At 34.5% G+C, this 26,103-nt stretch overlaps 1 protein-coding gene across 2 annotated transcripts; it reads left to right on the top strand.

Moving 5' to 3' along the window:
* Positions 1 to 537: 537 nt before the first annotated feature.
* POLI (polymerase (DNA directed) iota) lies at positions 538 to 26,103 on the top strand. 2 transcript variants are annotated; one of them, XM_012651803.1, is made up of 10 exons: positions 538 to 693; positions 2,158 to 2,283; positions 4,761 to 4,925; positions 8,964 to 9,116; positions 11,564 to 11,800; positions 13,723 to 13,901; positions 14,724 to 14,815; positions 17,399 to 17,529; positions 23,101 to 23,306; positions 25,008 to 26,103. In XM_012651803.1, exons 1-10 carry the CDS (start codon positions 597 to 599, stop codon positions 25,827 to 25,829), a joined length of 2,208 nt encoding a protein of 735 aa, XP_012507257.1. In that variant the 5' UTR covers positions 538 to 596; the 3' UTR covers positions 25,830 to 26,103. The 2 variants fall into 2 exon arrangements, with proteins under 2 accessions (XP_012507257.1, XP_012507258.1); XM_012651804.1 differs by lacking the exon at positions 2,158 to 2,283 and having other exon boundaries at positions 605 to 693.

The raw sequence follows: 26,103 nt of genomic DNA on the forward strand, positions 1-26,103 counted from the left end.
TATCCTAATTGCTGTTTGAAAATTCTTTCTCCCCCAGGGCAGGAACTTCACACCCTAACAGAGGGCCTTTATCTCCAAGGCCTATGTATCAAAATCCTATTCAGTTTTTCAGTTTGCATGTTAAAAATTCAGGGGTCCAACTTGTCATAGTGTCTTTAAATAAAAAAAACAAACAAACAAAAACACAACAAACTAACATACTTGCTAATCTTATTAGTTTACAAGGCCACGATGCTCTTAATATAACGTGCTCCCTTTTCCCATTCCCATCACATAAATGGTTCAGGTCTAGGGATTAGCAATTGTGCTAATAGCTAAACAGAGCAAAGAAAAAGTTAGAATTTGTGATATATCCAAAGCTCTCAAGAAAAAAACGAGCTATTTGGGCAGTCAATGCCCTACTTCTGGCCGGATTGGGCAGGACAGAACTTCAGTACGCTACGACTCCCCGGACCGCGCATCACTCCGGGCAACATGCTGGTCGGCCACCACAGCGCAGGAGCGAGGACCGAAGCGGCTGAGGGCGGTCGGCCCACGGTTTCCCTGGAGACCAGGCGGAAGCGGCCGGAAGCTGCGCTGCGGCTGGCCGCGGCGGCATGGTGGAGCCCAAGATGGAAAGCGGTAGTGAAGAGGAAGAGGACGAGGCTTGGGCCATGGAGCTGGCGGACGTGGGGGCGGCAGACGGCTCGCAGGGTGCGCTGGGGCCTGAGGAGCCCGGCGGCCTCCCTGGGTGTAAATGAGAAGGGCGGGGCGGGCAGATGCCCCGGGCGGCAGTTGTTGGGGCGCGACAGCCCCCGCCCAGCTCGGCTCCTTTCGTCTTCCTGGCCCCTCCAGGAGAGGGCTGCCTTCTTCTGCTGTGTGTTTCGCAACGAGTACCTCAAGTGAGACGGCTTCACCCAGTAGGAATAGTGTAGGGCACGTCAACACAACAGATGCGTGCTGAGGGCGCATCTGTCCCTTCCTCTTCACCTCCGTGGAGGTGGGGGCGGGGACCCCTCAACCGACTGACGAAAACTACAGAGGCTGCCGGGCAGTTTAAGGTTGGAGAAGTTGAGGGCCTTGTCGCTCACTTGGCAGAGGTTGGGACCCGGCCTCAGCCCTGGACGGAAGGGATGGCTCGGAACCTAGGAGGAGGCACGTCCGCTTTGGTAGCCTCTTCGGTGACCTACCTCCCGCTTCTGGTCCCCGCGTTGAACCGCCCACCGCAGGGCCTGGAGGCAAAGGCATTGGTTCTCATTCTCTGCTTTGTTTGTTTAATGTTGAAATAATTTTAGGTTTACCTGAAAGTTGCAGAGATAGATTCCCCTAACATTAACATCAACTTAGTACATTTGTCAAAACGAGGAAATTAACATTGGTATAATACTGTTTATTGAACTACACGCTTTATTCAGATTTTATCAGTTTTTTCTCAGTTCTTTTTCAGTTCCAGGATCCAAACCGGAATATCACATTCCGTTTAGCCTGCCTTATTCAGTGTTGAGAGCAGGAGTCGCCTCTGTCATCCCTTCCCCCAACGCATGACCTAAGCTACTTTTGAAAATCAAAGAAATATTTATTCAGTCTTTCAATTTAGGGAGTATTTATTGGTAGTCTGTTATACTCCAGACACTGTTTTAGGCACTGGAAATTTAGCACTAAACTAGATAATTCTGCTGTCTGTCATATGGGAGCTATATATAGTTCACTGGAACCCACAAATTGTCTTTCGCTATTTTGTATTTCAGAATTTTTTTTAAGTGTAAGGACATACCACTTAGAATAATTTTCAAGTTGGTTAAAGTCAGTGTTCTTTCATCTTTTTTGCCCCTTCTGATTTACTCTAAAAGTTACTATAAACTTCCAAGTGATAGTATTAACTCCCTTGCTATTAGTTCATCTATTATTGGTTGATATTTTTTTTGCCTTAAATTTATTGCTATCATGAGAAAAATGCTGTACGAAAAGAAATGCTATTTAAGTAAACAGTACTGAAGACCCTAGTGTAGGTGGGGTTTCATGTCTTTGTAATTTTTAGATTCTTTGACATATAATAAATCCAGGAAAAAGCTTACAAGTCTTTATTCTTTCACAGATACCATGTTTTAAGAAACTGTCAGTTGCTCAGAGATGATAAACAGCCTGAACATATTTTTGTATTTCTTGCATATTGTGCAGGAGTTGACGATCAAGTGTTGCCAACAGGAATTTCTTCATCCAGAGTCATAGTACACCTGGATCTGGATTGCTTTTATGCACAAGTAGAAATGATATCAAATCCAGAACTAAAAGACAAACCTTTAGGTAACTCTGGACATTGATAATATTTTTTATTGTATAATGATAATAAGGTTAGCTACTCATTTATGATGCTCAGTATATTCTGATTTATTAACCATATTAAGAAAGATTTTGGAAGCAGTTCTTATGGTACTTTATAGGTGATCATCTTTGCTTTGCTACTAAGTATAAACTTTATAAGCCTCATTTCATAAGTGGTGAATCTGACAGGGTGCAGTGTCTCACATCTGTAATCCTAGCATTTTGGGAGGATTGCTTGAGGCCAGGAGTTTGAGACCAGCCTGAGCAGGAGTGAGACCCCCATCTCTACCAAAAATAGAAAAGTTGGTTGGGTTTGGTGATGTGCACCTGTAGTCCCAGCTACTAGGGAGGCTGAGACAGGAAGATTGCTTGAGCCCAGGAGTTTGAGGTTGCAGTCAGCCATGATGATGCCACTGCACTCTCACCTAGGTGACAGAGCTAGACCCTGTTTCAAAAAAAAAATAAGTGGTGAATCTGAGGTTAGTATAGCCAACTGAACAAATGAACAGAAAGTAGAATAAACTTTTAGTCTATGCTGATAAGTAGCTTAGTTTGCTAAGGAGATTTCATTTTCTCAGTGTTTGAAATTTTACAAGCTTTGTATCTCAAGAACAACCTCTTTTAATACATTTTAATGGAAGTTTTCATCTACCCTCCGTTGCAGAAATTAACTCTTAAAATGTGTAACATCTAACAAAATAGTGGGATCTTTAACAGAACCCTAAATATTAAGACAGAGCAAGCTTTCCATGAAAACATAAGTATCTTTTTAAATAAAAGGCAAAGAAAAAATTTTACATGGAATATTTACTTATTGATATGTTAGCTTATTTTAACATTATTATTCATATTTTAAATTGGGAAAGGAAAAGAGAAGAAAGATTTTTCATGCATGCAGGAAGGGTTCATCTTTTAATATACGCATAAAGAACAATTTTGGTTCACTTGCTGCTATCCTCTTGTGCCTAGGTTAGCTTAATAAATCCCAATGCAGCCTAGCTGATTTACTAAAGAACAAAGGGATGACTAATTTTTGGTATGCCAAGGTGGGTCTAGGATCTTTAGACTTTACTAAGGGTGTCAAAGAATTAGAATCAGGGGACCTAAATTTTTTCTTCTGAAGGAATTTTTAATTAGTAGTATTGAGACATAAGATGCTTTGTAGATAATTCTTAAAAGGTGTGTAATTACATGTGAATGAATGATTATTGGGAAGTGAGGGAGAATGCTCAGTTTCTTGGTTAAAACAAAGGTAGTCTTTTGTTTATATTCTAGAAATATATATGACCAACTCAGGCTGGTGACTTACGGTGTTGAATTCATATAATGTAATTGTGCATTAAAAGACTCCTTTTTAAGTTAAGAAATTTACCAATCTGATTTTTTTTATAGTTCACTGAGGAGCTTTAAATTGTACCTTTGACTCAGTGATTAAACTTGGGTATAACCTGACACATGAAAAAACTCTATGTGAAAATGTTTCTTTACCTTCTTTATAATATCAAAATTTTAGAAACAACTTAAACTTACTTGCTTTTCTCTTTCTAAACAAGTTGACTACTTGCTGCTGTAAGAGCAGTGTTTATTTAAAATATGTAAAATGTAAGCATGTAGGAAAAAAAGGTTATGTCCATCCCCCTAATGTTAGACATTTAAATTTTTTCTTAAGTTACCAGTAAACCAGAATTTTTATGCAGTCTGTAGATGATCATAATGTAATCATTTTTGAGAGAGAGGGAGCTCATAATGCCTCCTCACTGTCTAATCTGCAGATTACTGTTAATATGAAGAACAATTTAATAATTAGGACATTAATTGGGAGGAGATCCCTAACAATTGTTGTAGTTTGACACTTGTGACAAAACATTCCTTTATATTCATTGGCAAGTTACTCAGAAGGTAAGTGAATTTTTTGGACAGCAACCAGTTTAATTGTACTTAATTATTTTCATCTGGTTTATTTTTTGGTAAAACATGCCCTAGAGTTATATCTGGCAATATAAATTAATCTGCTCTTATATTATCTATAAAACATCCCAGAAGGATTTGATTTGTGCCTTATCACTGAAGATTCCATAAAATATATTGATTTATGTTCATTTTTGTTAAATTTGGGAACTGGAATACACAGATGCCTTTTGTATAGGAATAACTGATCATCTAACATGTAATTCTGTTTAGGGTTTTGTTATTTAGTAATAACTTTCCTTCTTCCCTAAGTAGACAAAACAACCAAAGATTAAAAGAAGGATGTGGAAAAAGAATATATTAGTATCTCATAATTCATAACTAGGAAATAACTTGAAAACCTGATGTTTCTGCATTGTAGAATTTCGATGAGAGGAGGCTCTAACATTGTCTTACAATTTACACGATTATAATATGGAATTAGTAAATAATATTTTTAAATGTTTCTTCAATCCTGCTTGGTTTTCTCATAAAATATTTATTTTTTACAGGGGTTCAGCAGAAAAATTCGGTGGTTACCTGCAACTATGAAGCTAGGAAACTTGGAGTTAGGAAACTTATGAGTGTCAGAGATGCAAAAGAAAAATGTCCACAGCTGGTATTAGTTAATGGAGAAGACTTGACCCGTTACAGAGAGATGTCTTATAAAGTTACAGGTACAAATTACAGGCAGTATACTTTTAGCATTAATCTTTATATAGGATGCCTATTCACTACAGTAATCTTTTTATAAATGTAAAATGCTGTAAGTTATGTTCCTTTTTCCTAATAACTTTATTTTGGGTCTTGTTCACTTTAAAAACTATGTAAAAGGATGACTTCATATGTTATCAATAATGTTTTCAAGAAAATGTATAGTTGGAAATAATTTGAACTGTCTTGACTAATGTTTATAAAGATAGCAGGAAAAAATGTAAAAACAAAGTTTAAAAGTGAGAAAATGGGAAAATATAAAGGAAACCAGATATTTTGATTTTAAATGAATTATGAAGAAATATGGTATTCTCTAATGCACTAATGATAGTTGGGAGGAGCTTCTGTAATGTTTGATCACCATAATTAAAAACCGATTTTTTATGAACTATTAGCAAAAATAATGGGTATATTAATATTTTCTTAGATTTTACATATGTACTACATATTGCAATGTAGCTAAACTCTCCCATGTTAAGGTTTGGGTTTGAATCTTAGTGTTTTAGTAAATTAGAGGAAAAATGAAAATACATGTGCAAATATATATGGTTTCAAAACATACAAGGATCAGCTTTGTATTTATTTACCTTTTTTACTGTTTTTATTTAATTGTGGCAATTTTCAGATGAAAAGGTTAAATATTTATAATATACATAGCTCTTAGAAATTAACAGGAAAAAGAAGCCCAATAAAAATAGACAAAGGATATGAATAGGCAGTTGACAAAAAGAGCCTACCCGATGTCTAACAATTACATGGAAAAATATGCTCAAATTCATTAGGAGATTTGAATTTCTAAGGAGGTTTGAATTAGTAATGTATTATTTTATATCCATCATACTTGCCAAACTATAAAAAGAATGTGAGAAAAAAAATTAAGAAACATTTGCTGAAATTAAAGATACATAGTCTTAAACCCAGTGATATCACTGTTGGGATTTTATCAAATAGAAATAAAATTATAAGTATATAAAGACATATATACGAAAATATTTATTGTAGCATGGTTTCTAATTGGCGGAAATATGGAAGGAAAAATGCCCGAGAGGAGAATGGCTAAATAAACACTTCTATATGACGGATATTATATAGCCATTAAAAAGAATGCATTGGTGCAATACTGTTTGACTGATAGAGATATGCCTTGTCGAGTGAATAAAAGGCAAGATGAAAAATCATGTATCACATTTTTCCATATGTGTGAAACAATTTCCCAAACGTCTTCCCAACGTATATGTATATGTCTGTATAACACAGGAGGATATATACTAGTTTTTTAACATTGATTAATTTGTTGGGGAAAAGAAGCAGTGCTGAAATGGGAGGAAAGCGGAAGAAGGGATAGCCAAGCAGAAAGGATAAGACTGTACTCCTAAACATCACTTAGGCATTTATGCAAAATTTTGGGTGTGTATAAATATTAAGAACTGCATTTTTAGTGTACACAGAAGTGATTATATAATACATACAATTCTGCTTCTTGCCTCTGTGCTTACTGATCTTTCATATCATTGGTAGAGCTCTTCCTCATTGTTTTTAATGTCTGCACAGTATTCCATTGTATTTGTTCCATACTTATTTAACCAGACCTTTAGTAATATGAAGGCAATATATTCCACTTTATTCCTTTTGTTGCTACATAATTATTAATTGTACTGTTTTTCACTCAAAAAATGCTTGTTTCGGATGATAAATTATATGGTTTACTTGAATAGTAATGTATTACTAGGCTATTACCAGGTTTTTGCTCTAACAAATATATGCTGTAGTAGACATTTTCATATAGAAATTTTGGCATGCTTTTGAAGGGTTAGCCATAGGAAAGTTACTATTGCTGGATCAAATGTCATTTGAATTTAAAATTTTGAATACTGCTATAAGAAGCACTTGAGGTTGTCCCAACATATTGCTAGTATGTATGAGAGTGTTAGATAAAGAATCTTTGCTTGATAGGTGAAAAATAGTAAATCATTGTTTTGATTTGCTTTTCTCTATGAGTAAGGCTGAGCATTTTTTGCATATTTTTTTGGCCTTCTTTATTTATTTATTCTGCAAACAACCTATTTATTTATTTATTTATTTATTTATTCTGTGAACAACCTATTCGCTTGGCCTATTTTTTATTTGGATTTTTCTTTTTCTAATTGGATTGTGTCTTTTCTTGGAAATTAAGAAAATTAGCCCTTTGATGCCTATGTGTTATAAATACACTCCCAGTTTATCTTTTGTCTTTTTTACTGTATTTATGACGTCAGATTTATCAGTCTTTCCATTCTGACTTCTGTGCCCCTGCACCTTTTCATTGTGAAAATATCATACTGGAAATTCAGTGAGTAAATCTGACTTTTTACACTGATTTTTAATTTATCAAGTATCTTTAAAGAATTAAAAATGCCCTAATATATCAACCAGGAATATTTTATAAATGACTTGTTCATTAATAGAAAGTTATTTTATGTTAATTTTTCTCATAGTATTTTTCTGAGTTAAAATAGGAGCATACCCAGTTAGTCCTATATGTCTGACCCGGTTATGTTATATTACCTTCTTGTTTATTTTATATTTTTATTCTACAGCATACATACCTTTTTTCTAGGTAGTTTTTTCCCTCTAATTATGAACTCTCTTGGGCCTTGCGTAATTGTATGTTAAATAAATGTATCTTGTTTATGAAGTTGACTGGAAAATAAGAGGTTAACTTCAGGAATGGGATAGGTAGAGACTTGTCCTGTAACCTAGTAATAATAAACCAATAAAATCAATATTTAGTCATCCACCAACTTTGTGCATGCTTCTGTATTTAACTTTCTTTTCTGCTTGGTACTTAAAGCCCTATCCTTTATTTTTCTTAGTATTCTTTTGATAAACTGTTTTGTTTTCTATGTTACCTTGGATATTAAGTATATACTTTTGAAAAAAATTGTAGAAATTGATGAGGGAAATGCAAAACAATCCCCTTATGTGATCAGACACATTGTCAGTTTCTCCTGAAAGGTGGTAATGGTTTTCACTAGGTAGGTTGGATGATTTTTGGTATTCACCAGGTCACGTTGTTATCTTTATTGTTTTCCCTGATATCGTCAATGTTGGCATTAATAAAACAACACATTTTTGGTATTTGTATAAAACAGTGATCTGTGTGAAGTGACATAGTTCTTTTATTTCTTAGTATCCAAAAAAGCGCCAATGCATTTTTGTATACGAAGAGATTAATACTGGTTTTCTGTCATCCAACTGGTGTCAGTACAAGGCAATTCAGAGGGAAGTGAAAAATTCTTCTCAATAATTTTAAAGTTACTAGTCCTAATCCTAATATATGAGAATTGATAGTCCTTTTGAATTTATTTTGAATTTTCATTCAGTTCACTTTAGTAAACATTTGACTTGAGACTACATATTGTGCTAGATGCTGGACGTTTGAGTACCTGTAAGTTGTAGTCGATCTCTACTTCTCTGTCCTTAAGGAATATGCAATGAAATGGCTAATCAAATGCCGTGTTGTAGTGTATTTTGAAAATTAAGTGACTTTCTGTTTGACTCAGTAATAATTAGAAATTTTAAATGTTATTTTGTTTTGCTTTTTTAAAATTCTTTTGGAAAATATAGCTGTAATATATTCTTACTTGTTTTTACTTTCCTAAGCAGACTGTAGTTTATTCTTTGATTCTGCTTCAGGATCATACATAAACTATAATCATTGATATTTAATGTCCTACAGATACAGAAATTATAGGTATAGAAGACTGAGCTAAGTATATCTCCATGAGTAATTGCCATGAGTGGATGTCATTTTTTGACTTACTGCAAAATATTGCCTCTACTCAAAATGTGGTACCAAAAAAAAAAGCCAACTGAGGGCTTTATTAAAGATATTGTAGAACTGTGACTATATTGTAAAGCCTTTAACAATATATTTGATGTATTTTTTAAACATTGAATAGTTCACTTTATTTTAGTTAAAATATCAATTATATTTATGCTCCGATATTATTTCAATTTAGAATTGTTGAAACAATTTAGTCCACTTGTTGAGAGACTTGGATTTGATGAAAATTTTGTGGATCTGACAGAAATGGTTGAGAAGAGACTAAAGCAGCTTCAACATGATGAACTTTCTGCAGTGAGTGTGTCGGGTCATGTATACAATAATCAGTGTGAGTGGGTTCTTACTCATTTATTTAGTAACTGAAAGTACATAGATTTCTTAATGTTCAGTGAGTTCGCTCTGCCATTCTGAAGGATTTATGACTTTTGTTGGAGGTATAGTTATATTTAGTCAGTAATCTGTCTAGGATAACTAAAATTAGGTGTTGCTATTCCATAATAAGTATTAAGATTTTAATGACAGGTAGTTGTTGAATTCTCCATGCAGTTTTCATCTCTATGACACAGTGCATCTGTTTAAAAAGCCATAGCTAGCCGGGTACAGTGGTCTGTGCCTGTAGTCCCAGCTACTTGGGAGGCTAAGGCAAAAGGATCACTTGAGCCCAGGAGTTTTAAGTCCAACCTGGACAACATAGTGAGAGCCCAGCTCTAAAACAAACAAAAAGCCAAACCACTTTAGGTCATCCTTAAGTTACAGGTGTTGGCTTGTTAATACGCTTTTTAGAATAATTTTTGATTCTCCTAAAATTATCTCTAGACAAAATTTTGAGGCAGGCTAAACTTGCATTTAATGTGTCTTTTATGTGTTACGTTATATTCCCCTGAGGCACTGAGACCCTCATGTTGCTTTTCAACTTCCCAAGTTACCACTTTTGGAATCTTGTCCAAGCCATCTGCTGTGGGCTAATATCTTCTCCAAGCTCCTATTTAATCAGTTCAAATAATCTTTTCCAATTCTTAGCAAGAAAGCAGAATGTTTTATCTCCTTCAGATAGTAAGGTGTGATTGACTGATGGTGCTTCCAGTCATATTTGCATTTGAAAATAAGCTGCAGTAAGTGCCAGTGACTAATTATGCTTTCAGACGTCTTATGACTCAGCTGGTGACTCCCATATCATAACACATGCAAGATAAGTTACTCTGCTTTTGTGTAAGACTTGACTAACCCTCTTGCTCCTAGGTCTCAGCATGTGTTTTCTTTTATCCTCTTTTTTGCGAGCTGGACGTCAGTCTCCAGTATCGTTCTCCACAGAAGAAAAGGGGTAGAGCTACAGTTTCTAGAAGGCATGAAGCTTTTCATGTGTCTTTTGTACCTGTGCTCTTTATTCGCTTACAAGGGCTAAGTAACAAGAAGATTACAAATATATTTCTATATGATTTTTAAAGCAAATTCAGAATTTATTGGTTTTAGAATTTATTATAGAGAGCTAGTTTTTATAGCCCCAAAAGAAAATGTCCAATTATTCATTAATTCTTCCTTTTCCACACAAGATTTTATTAATATTTTTCTTTTGAGTCTATAGAAAAGGTTACAGAATAGTACAGTGAACACACATTATGTCCTTTCTTTTAGATAAACCAGTTGTGATCATTTTGCTACATTTGCTTTATCTTGCCCTCTCTGTGGATTGGTCGATTGATGAGCATTTGAAAGTAAATTGCAGACCATCATGACAGTCATCCCTAAATACTTCTAGCATGAGTCTCTTGAGGATAACAATGGTTTTATGTAACTCCAATACCATTTCATACCTAAGGAAATGTGTTTCTGTATAATTTCTCTACACTTTTCATAAAAGATCTCTTAAACTATGTATAAGTCAGAAATTGTTTTCAGCAGCACATACAGCTGGTACATACAGTTTAGTTCTGGTCTTTAAAGCTATGATATTAGCTTTCTTATCATATGATAATACTTTTACATTTATCATTACTTACAGGTAAATGTAAGTAAAAGTTACTAATACCAGTAGGAATTTTTTTTCATGAGATCAGGTTCCATAATCTGCTAATCATTAAGCACTCCCAATATACATTCACTATCACAGGCCCTTGGAGTTCACTTGTGGCGTTTGTTTACAGTATTCTCATGAAGAATGAAAGAGATTAGTCAAGGGTGATGGTAGTGTCTTAGTCTGTTTGTGCTGGTATAAGGGAATATCTGAGACCAGATAATTTATAAAGAAAAAAGGTTTATTTGGCTCATGATTCTGATGGCTGGAAAATTCAAGATTAGGCTCTGCATCTGGTGAGGGCCTCAGGCTGCCTCCACTCATGGTGGAAGGTGAAGAGGAGCTGGTGTGTACAGAGATCATATGGCTAGAGAGGAAGCAAGAGAGAGGGGACAGGTGGCAGGCTCTTTTAAACAATCAGCTCTCCTGGGAACTAACAGAGTGGGAACTCATTCACCCCTAAGGGAGGACATTAATCTATTCACGAGGGAATCTACCCGCATGACCCAAACACCTCCCATTAGGCCCCACCTCTAACACTGGGGATTAAATTTCAACATGAGTTTTGGAGGGGACAAACATCCAAATCATAGCAGGTAGTGATGATGATGATGGTGGTGGTGGCAGTGGCAGTGGCAGTGGCGGTGATGGTGATGGTGGTGGTAGGGTTTGGGATATAGACTAAGGCCATACCTTTTAAAACTTTTTGTAAAAAAATTAAAATTTTTTGTTGTGATTTTTAACAACATTCACTGTTTTTATAGCCATAAACCTGCATGACATCTTGCACATCAGACTACTCGTTGGATCTCAGATTGCAGCAGAGATGCGGGAAGCCATGTATAATCAGTTGGGGCTCACTGGCTGTGCTGGAGTGGCTTCTAATAAACTATTGGCAAAATTAGTTTCTGGTGTCTTTAAACCAAATCAGCAGACAGTCTTATTACCTGAAAGTCTTCAAGATCTTATTCACAGTTTGAACAACGTAAAGGAAATACCTGGTAAGACAAATATATATGAAAAGTATACATTGGTTTTATTATATTTTTTTAATTTTAAAAAGTTATAAACACAATATAATTAATTCTTAGACATATGTACTTGGCTCTTGGAGAAAACCCAAAAATCATGTTTTCTCGAACAAATCTGTATTTGGAAATATATGAAAGTACTTTTCTAATTTCACTTACTTTTGTATAGTTAGAATATGATCATAAAAGTTATAACCTAGAAACATATGGTCCTTTATTTTCCCATCCTTGGTTCATACTCTTACATGTACATTGCATCTGGATAGGGGAGTTCGCTTTTCACTAACTCTCTTTTGGGACTATTAAAATATTAGTACCACAGTGGACCTTTCAAAGCATCTAGGTCAAGTTCCTCGTTTTAAAGATGAGGAGATGGATTTCCTTGAGGGATTCAGTGACTTATTTAGGTCATGGGGCAACTTTGTATCTTTGAAGATCAAATACCTTAGTTTTTATAGACCATCAATAATGGATATGTTGAACTTAATTTCTGTGGTATTACTGGGGAATAAGATGTTATAAACGGATTCTGTGGAAGTACATTTCTAAGACAACTGAAAATCAATCCTTTAGATGTTATAACCACATTTTTAACCCATATTTGTGTAATGCCAAAATGTATTATACACTGCCTTGTCTTCCTTAGCATAGAATAATTGCATTAATAATTTGAAGTTTTTTGAATGAGTCTGGTTCTGCATTCTGAAGAACAATGTCAGGTTGCGATAAATTGAGGACTGTATACTGATGCAAACATTCTTACTTGGCTTTACTTTTGAGTTCTTGTATCTTTTTTTTTTTTTCAGGCCTTCTACTTTCTCCCTTATTGCCAAATGTCCAACCTTTTTTTATTTCTGCTGTGAAAATATCCGTCATTCTACTTTAATAATTTTTCCTCCCCACACTCACCTGCTCTGACTTACTGCCTTTACTGTGCAAGAAAACCAGATAACTGTAGAATTATTATTTTTTTTAAATGAAAGTAATACAGAGACACTAAATGGCTTGAGTGTCTTCTGTGAATAAAGTGTGATTGAGTTTTAGTGCAAGAACTTTGTGTTAGCGGTTTTGCTAATAAGATTTTTTGATTGTTTGCTTTCTAGCTCTTAGTTGAATTCTGGGTGGTAAATACTGCTATTAGTAGATATGACTTGTGGATAAATGTGTGGTGTTGTGTATAGGAATCAGGTTACCTAATAAGCACATGATAATTAATTTGAATTGCTCTAATGACAGTCTTTTTTTACATTAATAATCATGATTCCTGAATTGCTTCCATAGTATTATATTAATATTATATAACAAGTGGTAAAGATTTCATTTTAGCAAAATAGCATTTATTTGTCATCCCTATATTCGTTATATTGTACATGTTGTGAAAGCTTGAAAGAAGTACATATAACTCAGGGGCCCTAAGTAGAAGAATAGCCTAATTTGTGATGGCATTTGATCCTAGAAAAATACTGTAGTCCCACCTTATCTGTGGTTTTGCTTTTCTTGGTTTCAGTTACCCTCAGTCAACCATGGTCTGAAAATACTAAGATATTTTCAGAGAGAGAGAGAGAGAGAGACCACATTCACATAACTTTTATTATAGTGCATTGTTATACTTGTTCCATTTTATTATTAGTTATTGTTAGTCTCTTACCGAGCCTAATTTATAAATTAAACTTTATCATATGTATGTAATGTAAGGGAACAAACATATAGGGTTTGGTACTATCCACAGTTTCAGGAATCCACTGACAGTCTTGGAATGTATCCCCCATGGATAAGGGGAAACTGTTAATTATAGAACTTAAAGATATGACTTATATATTTATAATATTTTAATTAGCTTTATTTTAAGGAGAAAAGCTATTGTAACACTATATGCATTTCTTTTTATTTAGGTATTGGCTATAAAACTACCAAACGTCTTGAAGCACTGGGTATCAATAGTGTGCATGATCTCCAAACCTGTTCATCCAAAATATTAGAAAAAGAATTAGGAAGTTCAGTTGCTCGGCGTATCCAGAAGCTCAGTTTTGGAGAGGATAACTCTCCTGTGACACCTTCAGGACCACCTCAGGTACATGATGATTTTTATTTTAATTGAGTACTGGTTGTCACATTATTTTTGATAAAGATTTCTACATTTAGTACCATGTTCTTACTATTCTAGTTTGCTTTTTAGGTTAGTATATAATCCCTTTCGTACGAGAAGGCTGATTTATTACATTAGATTAATACATACTCTTATATTTAATCTTAAGCATTAATATTTTTAAGTCTCAAGTTAGCTACTTGAATACAGTACAACTTAATTTTAATAGCTTATAATACATATATGAGGCAAAATATTTTAATCTTTTAAAACTCTTGTTTTTAGAGTAGTCCAATGACTTAGGAAATGGGGAAAGGTGTAATCACCCAGTTAACATTGAGTGATTTTCTTCCTTTGTGACAAGTACTTTACTAAGTGCTTTGTATACATTTATCCGTTTACTCTTCAAACCTTTGAGGTCGGTAGTACTATTGTTTGTTCGTTTCTTTCTCCCTCCCCTTTTTTCTTTCCTTTTCTTTTTTTAAGACGGGGATACTGTACTTTAGAAAGGTTAAATAACTTGTCTAGGGATAAACTCAGATTGAAGTTCTAAGGGATTAAGAGCTTCGCTATTATACCATAAGGCCTGGAGTTGGTATTAGAGCTTTATAATTTTCTTGACATCCAATACACTTTCTAGTGGGGTACAATAACTTGCAGATTAAAAAGAATTAATATAAAAGTGAAATAAATGGATTAAACTAAGCACAAGAGGTAAGTTAGTAAAGAATGTGTTGAATATTTATTTGACATATATACTGTTAATAGTTGAATTTACATTAATCCTTACTTATGTTTCTTTGGTAGTCCTTTAGTGAAGAAGATTCATTTAAAAACTGTTCATCAGAAGTCGAAGTGAAAAAAAAGATTGAAGAACTACTTGTTTGTCTTTTGAACAGGTGATTTTCAATCCATTTTGCCAAGTCATCGTATATATTGATTCTATATACAGTATTTGGAAAGAATACGTAATGTCCTATGTTGGAATTTACAGATTAACTGGAGACTAAGCAATGGAAAGATAGATCATTTATCACAGTATTTCTCTGCATTATAAACTACTGTAAAGATAGTAATAGGTGCTCTTGGCTCAATTTAATCCATCTACTTCCATGGATCTTAATTTTAGTAACAATGTGGTTATACTGTGAATCTTAAGCCTCAGTTAGTTACCTAAAGGAGTTTTGTGGATATCTCTAATAATCCTAGACCTATTATATATTATAGTCCTTTGGTGAGAAGAAAGAAATTTTAATTTTTCCGTGAGGCAAGTGCGAAGCCTGTGCCTAATAGTTACTTGCATTTTAGTAAGATAAAAAATGCAAAGGAATAATTCCCGTCACAATTTAAAAACTCTATATATAGGAACATGTGTATAAATTTGCGATAGCTGAGGATAAGAAATTATTAAAGCAACAATGATGGAGAAAGCAGAAGAACCCTTATATCTCCTTTGTCTCAGACTGCGAAAGAACGTGGTGTCAGAGGAAGGAATGGCAAAATAGGGCTGTGTGTGAGCAGTGTGAGTAATTGCAGGTGTGTACAGGGCTTATGAACCTGTAAGTACCCAGAGAGGGTCAACTGGGATTATGAATATATAAATAGCATAACATAAACTGAATTAGAAAGTTTTTTGATGCTCATTAGCAGGCATCATACCTGTATTTCTCAGTACTTCACAGAAGAATATTATCTCTTTTTCTCCTAATTCTTTGGTTCTCTTTTCTTGGTAGAAATTTCTCAAATTGGGGTATCAGGGTCTAACAGTTTAGAGTAGGTGTGCTTTAATGATTCTAGGAGGGCTAACTGTATCTAGAAAAAATAGTTTTTGAATAGCTCTAAGTCTCAGAAAACTGATGAAGTGAAATTTCCTACAGCTTTGCTGTCACATGCAGCACGCTTCCCACGTCTTCAGCAGAGTCGTGCAGCTTACTGTTGGCTGCATGTGGTGGGGCTGGCTATGTGACCCAGCTCCAGCAATATGACTCAGGCTGGGCATGCGAGCGTGCTAGTGAAACTGGGTCATTTGCTCTGCTTCAGCTAAGTGGAAGACTACTCTGAAATGCCTAGCCATTGCAAACAGTTCTTTACATAGAGAAACCACACGAAGTAGAAGTTTCACAGGTTTTCTTATTTGAAGAATCGACCCAGAAGTGGACTAGGTACTCTGAACCTGTGAAATATGGGGTATAAACCATGTCTGTATCTCTGCTTGCCAGTTCCCTTTCCCTCACACAATGGCCCTTTATTTCAGTGACTGAAACACATTACCATCTAAGTGACTGGCAAAAAAATACAGATGTGTGTGTGTGTGTGTATAATTACTTATTTTTTTCCTCTAGAGCATATGATGATTAATACTGTAAGTATATTAGAAGTGTAAAACCATATAAATTTTAATCATTCCTCTAGGCATTAGTTTAAGATTGCTTATGATACAACCTTTTTCTAATGTGTTTTAATTAGCATATCACACTCTGAATTGCAGAATTAATAGAACAATTTCACTGGAAGATATTTAAACTAGTAACATATTTACAGGAAGTGTTTAAGATATTTTATTGTCCTAGTTAAATAGCCATCAAGAAGTTTTGTGATAAAGCAGTAATAGATAGAAAAAAATTATTTACTACAAAGTGAATTTTTCCAATTCAAAATCTCTAAGTTGAGTATGTTTAACAATATACAATATTTGCATTTTATGTTTGTGATTTGGTTCTATATGCATTGCCATGCATATAAAAAGGAAAATGTTATTCTTAATGATGTTTAGTTTTTTTAGTAATTAGATTTTCTACTTTTTAAGGGAAGTTTTCAAATCATTAAAACTTTTGTTTCAATACTGAAACCAAGATAACTTGGATGGAAATTTTCTTAAGATGCATGTATATGTACTTTTCTTCCTAAATATGATATGTAATTGATCTTTCAAGGTACTGCTCTAATAAGCTATCATATCTAATGGCTCCAAGAGAGCCATTACTGGCTCTGTTGGATTTGGAGAGTGCTCTTGATGCTATTTGTAAAAAGTATTTTTTTCTTTTTGTAATTTCATTTTATAAGAAAAAAGTTATAAAAAAATTTTCTCTTGTTATTTTTTACTCATTTGCTTCTGTTAGTGAATGATTCTCTCAGTTCTTAAATTTCCTGTTGATTTTAATTTGTTGCTTTTAGTTATGTTTTGGATTATAAAACAGCTTGTTAGATTATGTCTTATTTCTGTTTTATTTCTGAGAGTACTCAATTCTGAGTGAGGCCTGAGAGCCTTACATTTAAAGTTTCAGAGCGTTAATGCATAGACTTTGTTGATATTTATCTGAGTACTCAGGTACCTTTATTGCTTACTATTTAGTTATCTACTGTATGTATAATTGTTCTATTTACCAAATCTGACACCTTTAGGTAAATAAGGTGTTTGTTATACATTTAAAAAGTCTTTAGGTAATACTTTTTCTTATTTCTTACTTCTACTTTATTTTTAGAGTATGCCAAGATGGAAGGAAACCCCACACAGTAAGATTAACACTCCGTCGCTATTCATCTGAGAAGTACTGCAGTCGTGAGAGTCGTCAGTGCCCTATTCCGTCCTATGTAATTCAGAAGTTAGGGAAAGGTATGGACTAGTTTTCTAAGAATTTTATTAGCATACAGGATTATATATACCCTGATGGAAAAAAATAATTTTATTAGTAGGTTGAACTCTTAAAAAAACAAACTTTGAATTAGAAATATGCTCCAAAAATGGAGGGTCATCACAGGGAGTTAGTAAGAAATGAAATACTTTTATTCTATCAGGAATTTTCACTAGAAAACTTGTCGTTGTTTTTAAGTAGATAATAAAAGTAAAGACTCAGTTAAGAATGTTGCTCCAGTTCAAAGAGAACAAAACGAAGATAATTATGGAGCATGAGATAACTTCTTTATGGACACTTAAGTTGTTTCCATTTTGGGGTGTTATCATAATAAAAATGGTGCTGTGTTGGCCGGGCGCGGTGGCTCATGCCGAGGCGGGCGGACTGTTTGAGCTCAGGAGTTCGAAACCAGCCTGAGCAAGAGCGAGACCCCGTCTCTACTAAAAATAGAAAGACATTAATCGGACAACTAAAAATATATAGAAAAAATTAGCCGGGCATGGTGGCACATGCCTGTAGTCCCAGCTACTCGGGATGCTGAGGCAGTAGGATTGCTTGAGCCCAGGAGTTTGAGGTTGCTGTGAGCTAGGATGACGCCACGGCACTCTAGTCCAGGCAACACAGTGAGACTCTGTCTCAAAAAAAAAAAATGGTGCTGTGAACATCTGTGTGTAAATCATTGGGTGGGGATATATTTTCATTTATCATGGGTAGACTGCAAGGAGTGGAATTGCTGGGTCATATGACAAGATGAATGGTTTAAGAAAGTGCCAAACTTTTTTCCAAAGTTGGTGTTAACAATTTACATTCTTACCAGCAATGTATAAGGGTTCCAGTTTTTCATATCCTCACCAATATTTGGTATTAGTAGTCTCTTTAATGATAGTTCTTCTAGTGGTATATATTGGTTTGTATTGGTATTTTGGTTTTTATTTTATGGATAGTGCTTTTGGTGTCATATCTAAAAATTCTTTGCCTAACTCAAAGGTCACAGACATTGTCTACTGTTTTCTTTTAGAAGTTTTATAGTTTTAAGCTTTATGTTTAGGTCAATTTTGAGTTAATTTTTTAGGTGTGGTGTAAGGTAGGGTCTTCTTTCTTTTGCACGTGGATATCTAGTTGTTCCAGTAGTATTTGTTGAAAAGGCTATTTTTTACCCCTGAATTTCCATGGCATCTTTGTCCAAATTTATTGAACATAAATGCAGGATTTTATTTCTTGATTTTCTTGTTCCATTGATCTATATGTTTATCCTTATATGAATTCTTCCGTGTTTTGATTACTATACATTTTGAAATTAGATAGTGTAAGTTTTTTAGCTTTGTTCTTTTTCAGAATTGTTTTGGCTATTTATAGTCCTGGACTTTTGTTTATGGAAAGATTTTAAAATAGTAATTTGGTTTCTTTATTTGTTAGACATCTATAGAGATTTTCTATTTATTTGGAGTCAGTTTTGCTAACTCATGTCTTTTAGGAATTTCTGCATTTTATCCAAGTTGCCTAATTTGTTGGCATGAAGTTGTTAATATTGTCTTTAATCCTTTTAATTTTGTAAGGTCTGTAGTGTTGTTCTGTTTTTTACTCCTGATTTTGATAATTTGTGTAGTCTTTTTTTCTTTGCCATTCTAGCAAAGATTTATCAATTTTGTTTATTTCTTCCAAGACCCAACATTCAATGTCACTGATTTCTCTATTGTTTTCCTACTTTTTATTTCATTTATTTCTGTTCTGATTTTTATTATTTTTATATTTCTGCTTGCTTTAAGTTTAATTTGCCTTTTCCCCCTGGTTTCTTAAGGTGAGCACTTATTTATTTTATACTTCTTTTGTAATAACAAGTTTAAAGTTCTATGTTTCCTTTTAAGCAATGCTTTAGCTGCATTTGATACATTTTTAAAGTTTATTTTCATAGATTTAGGGGGTACCAGTGTAGTTTTGTTACATGGATATATTGTGTAGTGGTGAAGTCTGGGCTTTTAGTGTACCCATCACCCGAATAGTGTACATTGTACCCAATAGGTAGTTTTTCATCCCTTAGCTCTCTCCCATCCTCCTACTTTTTGGAGTTTCCAGTTGTCTATTATTCCACGTATTCCATAAATTTTGTAGTGTTTATTTTTTCATTAAGGTCAAAATAGTTTCTGATATGCCTTGTAAATTCTTTTTTGACCCCTAAACTTACTTAGAAATTTGTTACTTAATTTCCAAATATTTGATGATTTCCCAAACCTCTTTCTGTTTTTGATTTCTAATTTAATTTCATGTTGATCAGAGAACATACTTTGAATAATTTCAATCTTTTTAAATATATTGAAACTTATTTTATGGCCTAACATATCATCTATCCTATAGAATGTTCCATTTGTTCTTGAAAAGAAGAGTTGAGCAACAGTATCAAACAATTCAACTAAAATATTAATATTTGGGGCATTCTACCAAAATAGCACTTTTGAATGACAGGTTGGATATATGATTCTTGGCAGTGTTTTTCCATTCCATACTTTGAATATGTCACTTCACTATCTTTTGGTTTCCATTATTATTGATGAGAAGTTAGCTATGAATAGTTTTATCAGTCTCCTTCCAATCAGGAGAGAGTAACCACACAAGAATTTGAACAGGGAAAGTTTCAAATAAAGGATTATTAATATTAAACTGTGATAGAGGGGTGACTAAAAAGGTATAAAGAGAACTCCGAAGGGTATCCTAAAGCTGAGAAAAAGTATCCAAGGAAGGGCAAACTTGAAGGGGGAGTCCCCTTTTCCCAAGGAGATGGTGTGATTACAGAACACTAAACGATGGAAATATCTGTGAGTTACCTGACTGGAGCTGGCCCATAGTGGCTAGGTAAAAAGGCCATCCTCTCATCTGTGATGAACTGAGGCTTGTAGTTGGGCATGCAGAAGAAATCAGGATGTTACTCATTGGCTGGGCATCACATGAGCTGGGGTGTGTGTTGTCGATATTGGGAAGCTTCTAGAAACAGCCCTCCAGGATGCAGGCAAGCTGAGACTGGTGGGTGGTTGTGCCAAAGGAATCTGCATTCTGCACCAGGTCAAAGGTGGAGAGGGTGATTGTCTGTATAGGAAGGGCTAGAGGAAACAATGCTGTAGGTGTAGGCAAGTTAAGGCTTTTGGGAGGGCAGGCAGAGGGAGGGGGTATAGTTTATAGTACTGGCCTGGAGCGTGCAGTGTTTGAGTTAGTAGGGCCATGGTAAGGTCGTCACTAGGCCTGGGGCTCAGGATTGCTGAGGGACTACACGTTCCGTATGTGTGTGATGTGGCAGAGCACTGCTGGAGGTCCTCACACTGCAAATAGACCATGCAGTGGAATCAAGAAAAAGTAAGTGGCAGTATATCCGAACCAGGAAGAGAAGACCCCACCTCCTGCACTGCTCCTCCAGTGCTTTCTACTAATAAAGTTTAACATCATGTTCATCGTTAAAACTTTTTAAAGGAGTCCAGTCCATTATTGGAGAGCAAGTAGTGAAGGGTGAATTTGGAGCTGAGAGACAATAAATAGCCACAATTATATTGTTTTTTTCTTTCATGTGATAAGTCATTTATCTTTCTGTCTTTGTCTTTCAGCAGTTTATGACATGTCTAATGTGGAATCTCTTTGTGTTTATCCTACCTCGGATTCATTGAGCTTCTTCATTCTGTAGATGAATGTTATTTTTTAAAATGAAATTTGGGAAGTTTTTGGCTTCTGTTTCTTCAGATATTCTTTCTTTCCCTTTTTTCCCCTTCTTCTCCTTCTGGAATTCCCATCACATGTTGAGGTCTCGCTCTGTCACCCGTGTTGGAATGCAGTGGCACAATCATAGCTCACTGCAGTCTCAAACTCTCAGGCTCAAGCTGTCTTCTAGCCTCAGCCTTCGGAGTAGCTGGGACTACAGGCCTGGGCTACTGTGCCCTCTATTCATTTTCCTTCAGTCTTTTTTTTTTTTTTCTTCAGAGTGAGTAATTTCTGTTGAGCTATCTGAAATTCTCTGATTTATCTGTCATGTCAAAACTGCTTTTGCCCATCTAGTGATACTTTGTTTGTGTGCGATTTGGTTGCTGTACTATTTTAACTTTAGAATTTCTGTCTTTTGTTTGCATGTTTAGTTCTGTTTGTTTATTGAGATTCCCTTTTTTGGTAGTTATTTTTATATTTTAATTCTTTAAACATGATTTTCTTTAACCCTGTGGACATATCTATAATAGTGACTTTGAAGTTTTTGCTAAATCCAGCTTAAAGTCAATTTATATTGACTATTTTTTCCCCAAATATGGATCACTTCTTGCTGTTTCTTTGCATGTTTTGAACTATTTTATTGAAAACTAGACATTTAAGATAATGTAACAACTTTTAATTTAGATTTTTTTACCACAGAGTTTTTTTTTCTTTTTTTCTTTTCTTTTTTTGGTAACTTGTCTGAATTTAATCTTCAGAATCTACCTCCTCTGTGTTATGTAGTCACTGGTTTCTGTGCTCAGTTTTTTGTTTTTTTTTTTAACTCAAATTTTTATTTTCTATTTTGGCTGCCCGGGGAGTTACTCATGTCTGTATAGTTTAGTGGTTAGCCAAAGATTGGTTAAAGGTTTTGCTCAAACACTAGAGCGTGGCAGGCTTCCAGCCTTTGCCAATGGATAGGTTTATGGGTTAGAAAGCACTTTAAAAATTAAGACTGTTTTCCGGTCTGCTTTTACTTTTATTTTCTACTAGGCTGTCTTGTATCTCCCCTGGGTATGCATGTAGCCATTTCAGTTAGGAATGTGTAGAGAGCTTAGGCCCTCCCTGACCTCTCCTCCAGCTGCATGCAAGCTCCCAGTCAGCTAGGATTGTGAAGAGAGCTTATCTAGTTCCTCTCTGGTTCTGTCATTTCCAGATCTTCTGGTTAAATTTCTGGCTGGCCCACTTATCTTTCACTTATCCCAACCACAGCTAAAACCTCAGGTTAGCAGAGCTGTGGGATTTCCCCATTTGTTTCCTACCAAGTTTGCTCATTTTACTGGCAAAACTGCTGAGTGTGGGCTTTTTACCTCTGCCTTAAATCAGGTGCGTCCTCTCTGGCAGTGAAGCTGGTGGCTTTTGGAGCCAGCCTCGCCCTGGTGGAACTACTGTACCAACTAAGCTATGTAAAGGAGCATCAGAACAGTCCCAGCCAATGAAGCTGTTGTCTCCTACTTTATTACATGACAGCTAGCAGCTTTTCATAAGTCAGTGCTTCTCACTTTGTTTGCTTTTGATTCCTTTCCAGATTCCCAAAATGATGATTTTCGATAACTTTGTTCAGTTTTATAGTAGTTTTTTAGAGAGAGGATTTTCTCGCCATGTCACTCTACCATAACTGGAAGTCCCATATTTCAAATCTTTTGAAAACTTACAACCTGTGTGTTGTTTAGTATTGATGCTGACATGTCCCAGTTTAGTATATAATGTCAAGATGCCCAGTGGTATTTATTTAGGATTTTAATTTCTTAATCCACAGTATAAATTATATTAAACTCTTAATACTAATTATGATATAATATGTTCAGCTATTTCTTCTTAAACATTTTATTTAGGAAATTATGATGTGATGACCCCAATGGTTGATATAGTTATGAAACTTTTTCGAAATATGGTGAATGTGAAGATGCCATTTCATCTTACCCTTCTAAATGTGTGCTTCTGCAACCTTAAAGCACTAACTACTGCTAAGAAAGGGCCTATCGATTATTACTTAATGCCATCATTATCAACAACTTCATGCTCTGGAAAGCGCAGTTTTGTAAGTACACTCTTTTTTGTTATGTTTTCTAGGTATATTCTTACTGGATTTGTGTGGGTAAATTACAAATCTAAGTGTTTAACTGATGTAGTTTATAGATTCTTTTGGGTGATATTGTTTGGATGATTTACTTATTTATAGTACCTATCATGTTACAGTTGCTGGCCTTGAATATATTGTGGTATTTGTTTAGGTGATTTACTTGTTCATAGTAGCCTATCATATTACGCATGCTGGCTTAAATATGCTGTGATCTAAGAAGAAAACGTAGACATCACTGAATAAAAGAGAAAACCATTATGGAATTTCCCTGTTTTGGAAGTGTTAGCACATTTTATAATAGTTTATAGGGATATAATAAATTAGCTCATCAATATGAAAATATTTTCAGATATTAGAAATTAAATCTTTTTGTCTGTCAGTTTATAATAAGCTACCAGTACCTTTCCCACAATTTTTTTGTTGAAGTATTTAAATTTTCTTGGTTTTGAAATTATATTGAATTCTGACAGCAATATTGACAGGATTGACTACTGATTTTACAGTTGTAAAAATTAACGGTGTGGCAATAGAATGGCAGAGACCTGTCACATTTTCAAATGACTAAAACAAAACCTGTTTACTGTATAGGTAAACCTCTATTTAGTAAATGTAGGATGCTTTAGAAAATAATCTTCTTTAACTAAATTATTAATGCTTATAATTAACTCTTAATTTAAAATATTTTTACTTTATTTTTTATCATCTAATCAGTATAATTTTAGTAATATTTTCATTTCCATTTAAGTTTAAAGTGAGAACAGAATAGTGTTATGGAAATAGTAAATTAATACTTTCTTCAAATTACTTTTTTCTGTGACCCTTTTTATTGCATTTATTAAATTTTAAAAGGTGTTTATTTTTTATGTTTTAATTAATCTGTGGAATGGGAATTAAAGCTCCCTAATTTACAATGGCATTAGAGAAGTAAATGTAAGTGAAATTACCTTGTACGTATTGGCACACAGTAGGTGCTCAATAAATACAATGGCTTGAATCTCTTCTACTCTTTTTACCTTTTTGAAGTTAATATCATGTTAATGTTCACTGAGTTATATTTGGCTGTTTATATTTTTATGGTACATAAAACTAGAGGGGAAATTTAAGTGAAAAACTCTATATAGAAAAATTATGCATGTTAGAATTGAAGGTGCTTTTAAATTTTTATTTTATGTAAATGTAAAATAGTGTTATATTTTAATGATGTTGAGCTTTTACTATAGAAATTTTTTTTTCTTTCTGTTAAATGTTACCCTACAGAATAGTAGTTTTTGGAAAACTAGACCTTGATGCTCTATGTGTGTATTTTTTAAAACATACTGTTAGGTAAATAACTCACTTTTTCTAGGCCACCATCCTTTTATTTACAGAATTTGGGTACATGACTGTTAAGATCGTCCCAGGTCTCCAAATACATACTTAACCTCTGGCTTAGTGCTGTCTAGCAAGGAACCTCTTCCTGGAATAGTGAATAAAAATCCACACAACAGTGTGACTAATTATGTAGGAGATCTCTAGTTGTTTGGAACTGGCCACAAAGGATTGAAGTTGTTGAGTAGGATAGAAGCATATTGTCAGATAATAGCTACAGGCACACTTCAGCAGCATGGATATTCAAAAGACATCAATTTTCTGAATTATTCTGTTATTCTTGTGTTTTAGAAAATGAAAGACACTCATATGGAAGATTTTTCCAAAGATAAAGAAACAAACCTTGATTTTCTACCAAGTGAAAGAACTGAAAGTACAAAACCTGGGGAGTCTCCACTAGATACTACAAATTTTTCTAAAGAAAAAGACATTAATGACTTCCCACTCTGTTCACTTCCTGAGGGTGTTGACCAAGAAGTCTTCAAGCAGCTTCCAGTAGATATTCAAGAAGAAATCCTTTCTGGAAAATCTAGGGAAAAATCTCAAGGGAAAGAAAGTTTGAGTTGTCCATTACGTGCCTCCAGAGGAGTATTATCTTTCTTTTCTACAAAACAAGCGCAAGATAGTCCCACAAATCCTAGAGATCATTTATTCAATAGCAAACAGGTATCCTTTGTATCTCCTTGTGAACCTGGAACATCAGGCTTAAATAGCAGTAGTTCCTCTTACCTGTCTAGCCAAAAGGATTACTCATATTGTTTAGATAATAGATTAAAAGATGAACGAATGAGTCAAGGACCTAAAGAACCTCAAAGAGTCTACTTTTCAAATACAAACCCTGCTATATCTGTTTTACATTCATTTCCGAATTTGCAGAGTGAGCAACTTTTCTCCAAAAACCGAACTACAGATAGTCATAAGCAAACAATGGCAATAGTCTCTCATCACGAAAGACATACAGAAAATAGAGAGCAAGATTCAGTTGATGAGAAAATCACTTTTCCTTCTGACATCGATCCTCAAGTTTTCTATGAACTACCAGAAGAAGTACAAAAGGAACTGTTGGCTGAGTGGAAGAGAACAGGATCAGATTTCCACATTGTACGTAAATAGCACGTTCAGAAGAAAGGTCTAAAAAATAAAGGAAGTACCATTGTTTTAAGATTAGCAGTTTATTAAGCTCTTCTAAGTTAAACACTAATAGATATTCAATAATGTAGAAATCAAATGTATAATGTTCCAGATAAAACAAAAATAGTTACGGGAAGTAAATTCTGCCACAAAGCATAAAAATGTTCATAACAGAAGACATAATATAAAATATTATCTTTCTCTATTTCTAAAGCTATTTTATATTGCTTTTCAATAAAAAGAATATCATGGTCAA

The sequence above is a fragment of the Propithecus coquereli genome, unplaced genomic scaffold, assembly GCF_000956105.1.
Source record: "Propithecus coquereli isolate 6110/MARCELLA unplaced genomic scaffold, Pcoq_1.0 Scaffold37, whole genome shotgun sequence".
NCBI classification, from domain to species: Eukaryota; Metazoa; Chordata; class Mammalia; order Primates; family Indriidae; genus Propithecus; species Propithecus coquereli.